The 11,443-nt window shown below is 33.6% G+C and overlaps 1 protein-coding gene across 1 annotated transcript; it reads left to right on the forward strand.

Annotated features, from left to right (window-relative positions):
* Positions 1-7,114: 7,114 nt before the first annotated feature.
* Positions 7,115-9,377, forward strand: LOC134250046 (uncharacterized). The gene is made up of 3 exons (XM_062732405.1): positions 7,115-7,366; positions 7,663-8,531; positions 8,829-9,377. The coding sequence occupies exons 1-3, from the start codon at positions 7,115-7,117 to the stop codon at positions 9,082-9,084; spliced, it is 1,377 nt and encodes a 458-aa protein (XP_062588389.1). The 3' UTR covers positions 9,085-9,377.
* The last annotated feature ends 2,066 nt before the right edge of the window (positions 9,378-11,443 follow it).

An 11,443-nucleotide genomic window follows, 5' to 3' on the forward strand; every position in this document is an offset into this window, starting at 1 on the left:
TTCTTTTAATCTTTATTTAGTTTAGGCAGATTTATATCAAGTTATCAAAGTATGGCAAGTTCTAAATAATTTTACTTTAATGGTTTTGACAATTCTTCCTATTCCTGGGTTAATAGAACAAAATTACGTGAACATTTTACCAAAGTGTCACACTAGAAAAAAGTAATTAAATATTTTATTTGATGCGCTGACGAATTTTCCATTGAAAAATGAACAGAATAAAATTATTCCTCTACAACTGAGCTCGTAGAAACCTTCAGGATATCAAAAAAAATATTGGACGAAAAGAGATGTACCCCTTATGCAAATAACAAATTGTTTCTTTCAAAAAGAGATAATATAGCTCATTCAAATAACCTGCTAAAATTCTTATTCAAAATTTACACTCTACCAATCTCATATAATTATTCTGTTGTTTTTTTCAAAAAAGAAATGACTTCTCATACATTACTATGATCCCTATTTTCTGATAAAAGCAATTTTTGGAAACGTTTGGTAAAATTTTTATGATTAAAAATAAGTAAAGATAATATTCTACAAAATTGTATTGTCATTCACAAAGTGTGCTTTATGTCAATTCAGTTTTAGCAAACACACTCTTCATTATTACTCGTCCCATCTTGATGTAATTGCTTTATCCCACGAAAGCTCAGGTTTCCGACAATTTAAAAAATGTTTAAGAGAAAACCTCAGTTGTTATTCTATTGTATAATAAATTTTTTGAGAAATTTAAGAGAATTGTTGTATATTTTTCATTTTTGTTCATCTTTTTATTTTACGCACATTTTGCAAACACCAACAAACTCTTCATGCTTGATGTCTTAAATTCAGAAAAAAATCAAATTTTCTTTAATAATAATTCTATCTCAGGAAAGATTTCAGCTCTTGAAATAAATTTCAGAACTTAAAAAATCATAGAAAAACATTTTGAGCTATAAACATCATAAAAACATTCTCATTTTTGGCATACTTTCATCATATCACGTTAAACTGTCGATTTTTCCAGGGGTTTCAATTACTTTGAACGATAAATTCACAGTTGGATAAAAAAAATCAGAGAATGTGATGACTGCACAGCTTGTATCCAGGTAACTGTGGTTGAGAAGCAAATGCTTTATAAGTTGTTTGTGTAATAATTAATAAAGAAAGGGCGTATTAATCAGGTTTACTGATTTTATAGCCATGGGTTTTTCTTAACTTGAGACAAGCAATCGTGGAGTCCTTACATAACCACGATTCCCTTTGATATTCTTGACAAAATCAAAAATACAAATATAAGTAATAAACAATGATTATTTAGTGAACATGGCATTATGGATGGCAATAACCAACTTATATTCGTAACGGCTTGTTCACTGAATCACATTGTGTATTTTTTAATTATTTAATAGTAACCAAGAGCTGGTAAAAAGATTTCTAAATTTAACAACCATTTGGCAAAATGTACTACGTATTTATCACCAACTGATTTGTCAGATGGCTTATATTCTATAATATATTATTGATTCATCAACAACCATTTGTCAGAAGGTTTCTACCTGAAGGGTAAATAGTCTGTCCGCCTGTTACGCTTTTGGGTGCCAACGTCTTATTCGAAACTCCTTTAAACCACAAAATAAAATTTAACGATACTTTCACGTACCCTTTGTAACTTAGTGCCACTGTACACCTCTTATTGTACTTTTTGATCGGACAAACATTTGGGTTTGTCACCGCAAAATATTGACATAGCCTTTTAATACATATATAGAACTTACAATATTATGACTTTTACGAGACTGTTGCTGATATTCTTGCTTCATCAACTTAATTGTCAATAATTTACCTCGTTTAAGAAATTGTACATTCTTGGAGAATGCTTTTGTGTATTCAATCAATTGAGAGATATAAACCCAGGATGTAGGTAATGAAGGTATATTAATATAAAGGAAAAGAAAATTGACGAGTGAAATGTGTATGTCAACATTTTAATAAAAAATCTTGGTTGTATAATTACCATTAACGCCTTATTCCAATTAAAATTTTCAGATATGACATAGATGTTTCATACTCCGTTGTATGTTTTATCTCTTGCTCACTAGAATGTATCTTATCGAAATAAGAATGGAATAAGCATCGTTTTTTTTCGCAAATACGCCGTCGATATGTCTAATTATTGAGTTGAGGGCTACAATAACTTTTTTTTCTTTTCCTGTAAAAGATTTTGGACAAATTTTGCTTCGTATGGATTCACAAATAGGACTGCTAATAATGAAATAATTTTACATATCTTATTTCACAAATTGATTTGACACTTATTTTGGGACTTCCAGAGCAATACATGGACTTTGCCAATACAATCATATGGGAGGCAGGGCATCATTTAGTGAGGTCAATGCTCACAGCGCATCTAGTTTTTTCTGGTTTCAGTCGTATAAGTCTGATCTTTTACAACGCAGTCTAATCTATTACAATGAGAAACGCGATTCAAAAAATGTCAAGTGAGCTTACAATTTTACTTAAATATTTAGTTGAAATATAAGCAACCACTCTCTAAAATATTCGTAACAATTGATTGGAAATGACACAATCGATTGGAAGGAACCCTTTTGTTGTAATGACAAATATCATTGTTATTACCAACCCTATAAATACCTGTACAGGTTAATTATTTATTATACAACTATATAATAAAAGCAACAAAGGGTGATATAATGTAATATTATAGCCTTATTTCTATATCTTTATATCCACGGGGTGTTTACTATAAATGATGCCCACTAGTGTATACGGGTACGCATAATAAATTGACATTCTTTGTGTTAAAAAGGTTAACTGCTCTAGATTTCCTTCTACGTATACAGTGATAATCTTCCAATGAGGAAAGCCAGTTTTCTTACTTAGCCTTGACATACAATCGTATATGAATGCTTTGAACATATTTTATTGTACAAATACTATACAAATGGTTTGAACACAAGTTCTAACAACTTACTAGGTTTTCACCATACAACTGTCAATATATATACATAGGGAACAAGAAGCCCAGGGGCCACATCGCTCACCTGAGCATATTGGAATCAGGTCAGAACTAAAAAGTTTACAAAGGGGGGGGGGCTTGAATTTTAATACTACTTGAGAATACCTTGTTATTAATACAGCATATGACTTTGCTGTTCTAGATAAAAAGATTTTTTAAAACATTTTTTTCCCTATAAATAACTTCATAATAATTTAAATTTGTTTCCCCGTTGTTTCCCTCTCTACCCCAATGGGCCATGATTTGGAGCAAATTTAAATCCTCAATACATGGGGATGCTTGTACATGTCAATATGACTACATGTAGTACTAAACATAACTTTTATGTTCTTGGGATTTTTTCCCTAAATTTTTCTACGTAAATCTTTGATCCACCATTGTGGCCCCACCCTACCCTTGGGAGTTATGATTTTAACAAACTTGAATCTACACACCTGAAAATGCTTATATATAAATACCAGTACTCATGGCTTTGCTATTCTTGAGAAGATTTTCAAAAATATATTTTAATGTAAACCTTGAATCCTTTATTATGGCCCACCCTATCCCTGGGGGTTATGATTTGAACAAACTAGAATCTACACTACCTGAGCATGATTCCATAAAAATATCACTAACCATGGCTTTGAAGTACTTGAGCAGAAGATTTTAAAGATGTTTCCTAAATATTCCTATTTAAAACTTTGATCGGCCATAGTGGCCCCACCCTAGCCCCGGGGGTCATGATTTAAACAAACTTGAATCTACACTACCTGAGGATGATTTAACATGAGTTTCATCTTTCCTGTCCCAATGGTTTTTGAGATAAAAAAAAATTCCAATATATTCCTATTCAAAACTTTGATCGGCCATTGTGGCCCCATACCTACCCCCAGGGGTCATGATTTGAACAAACTTGAATCTACACTACCTGAAAATGCTTCCACATGAATTTCATCTTTTCTGGCCCAGTGGTTCTTGAGAAGAAGATTTTTAAAGATGTTTCCTATATACTCCAAGTCAAACTTTGATCGGCCATTGTGGCCCCATACTAGCCCCGGGGGCCATGATTTGAACAAAATTGAATCTACACTACCCGAAGATGTTTCCACATAAGGTTCATCTGTTCTGGCCAAGTGGTTCTTGAGAAAAAGATTTTTTTTCCCTATATACTGGGGTATATTCCTATGTAAAACTTTGATCGGCCATTGTGGCCCCATCCTACCCCTGGGGGTCATGAGTTGAACAAAATTGAATCTACACTACCTGAAGATGCTTCCACATGAATTCATCTTTCCTGGCCCAGTGGTTCTTGAGAAGAAAACTTTTAAAAGATTTTTCATATATACTCCTATATAAAACTTTGATTGGCCATTGTGGCCCCAAACCTATCCCGGGGGTCATGATTTGAACATTCTTGAATCTACACTACCTGAGGATGCTTCCACATGAGTTTCATCTTTCCTGGCCCAGTGGTTCTTGACAAGAAAACTTTTAAAAGATTTTTCATATATACTCCTATATAAAACTTTGATTGGCCATTGTGGCCCCAAACCTATCCCGGGGGTCATGATTTGAACAATCTTGAATCTACACTACCTGAGGATGCTTCCACATGAGTTTCATCTTTCCTGGCCCAGTGGTTCTTGAGAAGAAGATTTTAAAAGATTTTTCATATATACTCCTATATAGAAATTTGATTGGCCATTGTGGCCCTAAACGTACCCTCGGGGGTCATGATTTGAACAATCTTGAATCTACACTACCTGAGGATGCTTCCACATGAGTTTTATCTTTCCTGGCCTTGTGGTTCTTCAGAAGAAGATTTATAAAATGTCATTAATTTTTCACTATTTCCTAATTATACTCCCTTGTAAGAGAAAGTGGCCCTTCATTTGAACAAACTTGAATTCCCTTCATTAAGGGATACTTTGTGGCAAGTTTGGTTGAAATTGCCCCAATGGTTCTTTAGAAGGAGATGAAAATGTTAAAAGTTTACGCCAACGCTTGGTTAGATAACAACTATACTGCCGTAAATAACATAGATGTTCGCTTCATTAGTATCTTAAATTACTCATTTTTATTGAATTATGTTTGTAATCACCATCAAAAAAAATTTCAATCGTTCGTCACGGCCGACATGTTTGATAACTGTAATATATATTAGAGTCATCTGCTTTCCTTTAGCGATTGGGGGAGGGGGGGGGCAAAGGGAGAATCTTTTTAAAATCAGACATCTGCAATTTTAATTTGACCAGCAAAATAATACTGTAGATGTATTCACAGTTTATATCGTGATATGAAGACTACTTAGCAAAAGTGAGAACTCTTAACTTATATCCTTTTATTCGGCTTAGAAAATATGGAAACTTCCTTTCTGAATACAACAGTCGATCAAGATGTTGAACTTCCTACTAACAAAAGATCATTCAAATTATCTATTCACTTCCTGCACTTATTATGGCTTCCTGTTGCTTTTGATACAGACAATACTTATACATTATAACACTTGAACTTTGGCTTAAAAAATTTCCAGCTCACTTTAGTTTCGACATATATTTTGGGTTTCCCGGCCAAAGGCAAAATATGGCGGGGGTATCATTTAATGAGATCAAAGGTCACAGTACCTCTAGTTTTTTTTTTTTTTTTTTCGTGGTTGAAGGGAAGTTTAGTAAATTTTTTTTCCCCTTTTGACTTTTTTCTTGACGTACAATCAATTGACCTTACCCATAAACATAACGTGCATCATAAATCATAAACTCTTGATGCACACTAATTGTTCAAAATATTTACATTAAAAAAATTCAACTGTTCACTTTGCATACATTATGTTTAATTCTATACCATGATTATTGCCGACTTCAAAGAAAAGCCACGGACATTATTCTCCTATAAATCACGAACGTCACCAAATAATTATCAGATCAGAAACACGTATCAAACCTGAATAATTCAAATGCAAGTTTGGCTGAAGAATGAAATACTTGTTTGTGTCGTCTTTTGCAGTATAAACACTGTAAATTGCATCAAGTTGCTGCTGAATGTCGGTTTTTATAGCAAAGCGGGGCTATTTCACAGACCTCTTTAAATTGATCAGCATTTTTAATTAGTAATATTCAGAATTTGGCTACAAGTCCCATTTAAATGCCATGTCAATTTTTGGAAATTTTAGAAACATGATGTTTGTGAAGAAAAACATGAAAAAATTAAATGACTTTATGAACATTGCAAAATCAGTGGTGTATTTCTATTAAAGGTATTAAAAAGAGTTTAACTTTGCTATTTCCTTTATCATAGTGAGCAAGATTTTTTTTTGAAGTGTATTCAAATTTCATTGGTCAAAAAGTTCTACAGCTTGATCCTTGTAAAGTTTCAATTTCTTACTTTCTATTAAAGTGTTGCAAGTTTTGTGCTTGAGTTAAAAAATTAATTCTTCCTGAATGCTGATAAAATATAACCTAGATTTATTCCAGGAAGTATAAAGGACTTGACAGATTTAAACTGGCCACTAGTCATGTGACCTGAGTAAAGAGAAAGAGGACTTGTACTTGGGCGGACGCCATTATTGTCTTCTAAATATCAGGTAGGTTTATTCCTTAAGAATATTTATTTTCTACTTTTTAAAATGACCTTAAATCAGTTTTTCAGATATATTCTTTCATCACTGGAATGAGATTTCACTATTTTTGTAATTATTTCTTTATCAAAAACTCCTTTCTCAGTGTCTTTTACTGTGTACATTACACTTAATATATATACTGGTAAATTGTACATAACATAGTTGGTGATTTTTGCTTTATGAATAATTTAACAATTTTCACAGCCATCTTTTGGCCTTCAAAATTAGGACAATTTACTAGTCATAGCTCAACATGTGAAAATCTTCGGAAAAGCTGTTTCGACTCATTCTGATTCAGTATTTAAACTCTTTGCTTAATCTTTTGAATAACTGAACGATTTAATTGATCATAAGAAATAGCCTTATACTTCATGATATTCAGCTTTTAATTTTTCTGAAACACATTTCTGTTATATTTTTTTGTTTTATATCATATCTTATCTGTCAATAAATATTCACAAAGATTTTTGTATATTCAAGGCACAAACCTTCTAATCATGGACCCCCGTACCAGTGCCCAAGACGTGATGCGATGCGACCTGTGTGAGACCGCTGTAGTACAGATGCACTGTGATACATGTCTTGTCAACATTTGTAAGGCCTGTGTGGGAGAACACATCTCAACAGATGAATCCAAGGATCACAAAATCGTCAAATTTCAGTCCAGAAAATCAACCCCCCTCTACCCTGGATGTGCAACTCATGATAAAGAACGATGTGAAATGTACTGTAAACAATGTGACATTCCTGTTTGCAACACTTGCATTGCATCTGATCAACATCTTGGTCATAAATTTTTTACAATTTTGCAAATTCTGAATGAAAAAAAGAACAAAATAATCAAAGAACATACCGAATTAAAAGAGACAATTTATCCCACCTACCAGGACATTGCCTCTGATGTACAAAACAGAATGAGTCAGTTAGAAAAGGAATATGGAGATCTCTCAACGGCCATAACAAAACATGGAGAGGACTGGCACAGAGAAATTGACAAACTTGTCCAGAAACTTAAAGATGAAGTTGATGAGATGAAAAAACACAGTTACAAACTCTACGGAAACATCTGGATGAAATAACCAAGACAATGTCTGACATCAGGGATGAAATTAAAGCAGTTAATGCCACCATAGACACTAATGACTTGTCAAAACTGTTTGGGACTAAATTCAATAAAGAGAGATACCAAATGCTTCCACAGAAAATTGTGCCATCTTTACCTAAATTCTTGCCAGGGAAAATTCATGAAAAAGAACTTCATGACAGGTTTGGAGCTTTAGAACTAAGTTCTCTTACTTCAGATAAACATGGGTACAGCATGAAGACAGCACAGAAATCACCAAAAGCTGGATCCTCTTCTCCAGTTAAACAGCTGCTTGATAAACCAGAGGCTGTCACCACCATACACACTGGGTATAAAGACCTTTACCGTGTGGCCTGTCTAAGTGATGAAGACATCTGGACAAGTGGAGATGAAAACATCATGAAACTCTTCAGCATCAATCTGGGATCATTACTCAAGTCAATCAGAACCAAGTCAGGGAACGAACCATCTGACATAGCAGTGACAAAAAGTGGAGATCTAGTTTATATCGATACCAATGATAGAACTGTGAACATTGTGAAGAATATGAAGATAAAGGAGGTGATCAGACTACAGAACTGGAGACCTCGCGGTGTCTGTAGTACCTCCTCTGATGACCTGGTTATCATGGTCAGTGATGATAAAAGAACAAAAGTTGTCCATTACTCTGGCTCCACAGAGAAACAAACCATTCAGTTTGATGATAACGGTAAACCTCTCTATTCATCTGGTAGTTATATAACTGAGAACAGGATCCTGGATATCTGTGTCTCTGACCGTGAAGCTGGAGAAGTAGTGGTGGTCAATCAGGCCGGGAAACTGAGATTCAGGTACACTTTGAATTGAACATATTTTACTGACAAAGTCATTAGGATAAGACAAATGTTCTACAACTCAGATAGTCTTTTTCATATACAGAATTTTACAAAATTGTCCATATTAAAGTACAATTATTTTCAGTAACAAATCAGTTAGTAGTGTCAAAGACTGTAAACTCTTGATACCAAAATATAATTCTATATACATGATATATACAAAAACTATATTTCTTTTGAAATTCTACCAAATCCTTTTTAAAAAGTATGAATAAACGTTAACAATTTCTACATTTTGTTGATCAAATTCAGGTACAATGGACATACTCCTGCTCCAAAGAACAAACCATTCAGTCCACTAGGAATCACCACAGACAGTCAGAGTCACATCCTTACAGCTGATGATAACAATAACTGTGTTCACATCATAGACCAGAATGGACAGTTCCTCCGTTACATAGAATGTGGACTGAGTGGTCCAATGGGACTATGTTTAGATACAAATGACAATCTGTTTGTTGCTCAGTGGATAAGAAGACAAGTGAAGAAAATCAAATATATGCAGTGATGTTATTGTACTGTATACCATGGTATAATGTAGCATTTTAAGGATAATACAAGTCAGTGCATTCACAAAAGAATGGTCTTGCATATAGGTAGTCATATTCCTTGTTTGTCAAAGATGAATGTATTCAAATGAGTTTGATATTAATTTAACATATGTTTGATGTCAATATAACATTTTTTTTCAAAAACTGTGTCTTAAAGTAATCTTCTCTGATTCAGCCTCACTAAACTTTGCTCATATATAATTTTAGATAAGTCCAGGAATACTACATGTTTGTGTGTGCTAAATCACTTGAGTTATAACTTTTCTACAAACCTCTCCTGAAGATTGCAACCGCCTCAAAAAGAAATAATAATGTTTTGACACACTTTAATGAACATAATAAAATTATCAACATTCTTCTTTACTTATATTTGGAATTCATAAAATGATATAGATCCAAGCATCTCTGGGTTATAATCTATTTGTTGACCCTGACAATCAAGTCATGCTTTTCTGTACAAAGAAAATAATTTTTATAGCCAAAGAAAAATAATCATATGTTAGTGTATTCTAGTAAGTTAATTAATTAAGGATTCATCAATACCAAAAAAATATTTACTTAATTTTTAAAACATCTCTTGTGATACATAAACCTGAATCTCTCTGCAGAAATGTTATCATGGTTATACCTACCACTCAAAGAGCAAGTTATTGATTTACTATGCTTACCTCATATTAACAAACTGTCATTCCTACAACCCAATGTTCATGTTACATTCTATGGAGAGCCAACAGGTTTGAAATTCCAACTCTGTAATTCTTAAAATGTACACTTGTAAACCTGAATTTGTAAATTGTAAATCATAATTTTAAAATTTGTCAAAAATTCTATCACAATTTATTAATTGTAACTATCCTACTTAATTCGACAGTGTTAAATGCAAGTTTTGCCAATATTCTCATGTAATTTGTAGATTTGCGATTTGTCAACTGGTGACATGTAAATTGTACTTTCGTGATTTGAAAATTATGCAAGACGAAATGGGGGTGCTATAAGGGTGGCAAGTTAATTCCTTCTTAACAGTTTTATCTTTTCCCCAATTCGTATCATAAACATATAAATAAATACTCGTGAATTGTTTAATATACAAATTAATTTCATGTCTGTCCATAAGACTGTTTGTAAATACAATATATTAGCAGGGGTATACTCTTGTTAAAACTCCCAACAATCCTGAATAATGTTTCAACATTTTTAAAAGCCTTTTCTGCTGTGTTACTGGGAGATTTGGCAGGAAGGAGTGGGCAGTTTGAGAGTTCTGGCCCCCTCAGACCTTCAGTTATGAATTTTATACAGTAAAACAATCAAGAAATAACCCTGCCCACCAACCCCCTTCAGGAGTTATGAATCTTTCGTAAATAAGTAGAAGTATCATAAACAAACTTGAAACAGTTTAACAAGGAATTAATGTCCATTAGCCCCCGCTTCAATACACACAAAAAAATAGGTCTTTTGCATTTGGATGACTTTTTTTAAGGGGCATAAACCCCCTTCCCTCATTTAGAAAATATTCTGGAACTTGAAAATGTATTGACAAATTTATTCATGTATAGTTTGTAAAATACACATTAGATTATATGCTGTATAAACGGAAAATTTATATTAAAAATCTTTGAAGTGATCATGTGTTAAGTAGATTTTTTTAAATCTTTTTTTAAAACAGATGGTCGCTCGCGTGGAATGAGTCGGGAAGTAATTAAGGAGTTGAACGTGGGGACCAGTCCTTCGGATGAGACTGTATAAGCCGAGGTCCCATGTCGCAGTAGATGCTGGCAAGAACAAGATCCCTCACTGCTCCATGACCCGAGCACAGGAGTCAGAGTTTTTATCGTCAAAAAAAAATCCAGAAAAGTTGAGGGTGGGAATTTTTAGGGAACGATTAGGAAGGGAGTCCTCCTTTTTGAAACCCTCATTGAGTTTATAAACATTAATCAGATGGTTCTAAAGAGCCTACCATTTCCAAGAAGTTTATAAAGCAAATTTTATTCATTTAGTCTAATCTAGTCATCATGCATGCAGCATCGTTTTTTAAACGGATACCCAGAAAAATAATTGACACTTTTATCTGAAAAAACGAAGGGAGGGGGGTAATCCCTGTTGAGATTCTGTTGGGCTAGATATTTGGACTGACGCCCGCTGAGGATTCTGCGGGCATCAGTCCAAATATCTAGCCCAGCAGAATCTCAATAGGGATTAGGGTGGGGGGTATGGTTCTTACTTTTTCACTTTTCGCAAGGCATGTTTTTAATCCATATTTATAATGGCTTTGGTACTAAATTGCAGTAAAACATCATGTTTGGGAAAAGCGAGGAGGGA

The sequence above is a fragment of the Saccostrea cucullata genome, unplaced genomic scaffold, assembly GCF_032062105.1.
Source record: "Saccostrea cucullata isolate Sc308-1 unplaced genomic scaffold, CSIRO_AGI_Scuc_v1 ctg17558, whole genome shotgun sequence".
NCBI classification, from domain to species: domain Eukaryota; kingdom Metazoa; phylum Mollusca; class Bivalvia; order Ostreida; family Ostreidae; genus Saccostrea; species Saccostrea cuccullata.

Coding starts and splice junctions, on each gene's coding strand:
- LOC134250046 (XM_062732405.1), top strand. CDS start 7,115: ATGGACCCCCGTACCAGTGCCCAAGACGTGATGCGATGCGACCTGTGT. Junction 7,367..7,662: donor GTAAACAATGTGACATTCCT/GTTTGCAACACT, acceptor GAAAAAACACAG/TTACAAACTCTACGGAAACA. Junction 8,532..8,828: donor GCCGGGAAACTGAGATTCAG/GTACACTTTGAA, acceptor GATCAAATTCAG/GTACAATGGACATACTCCTG.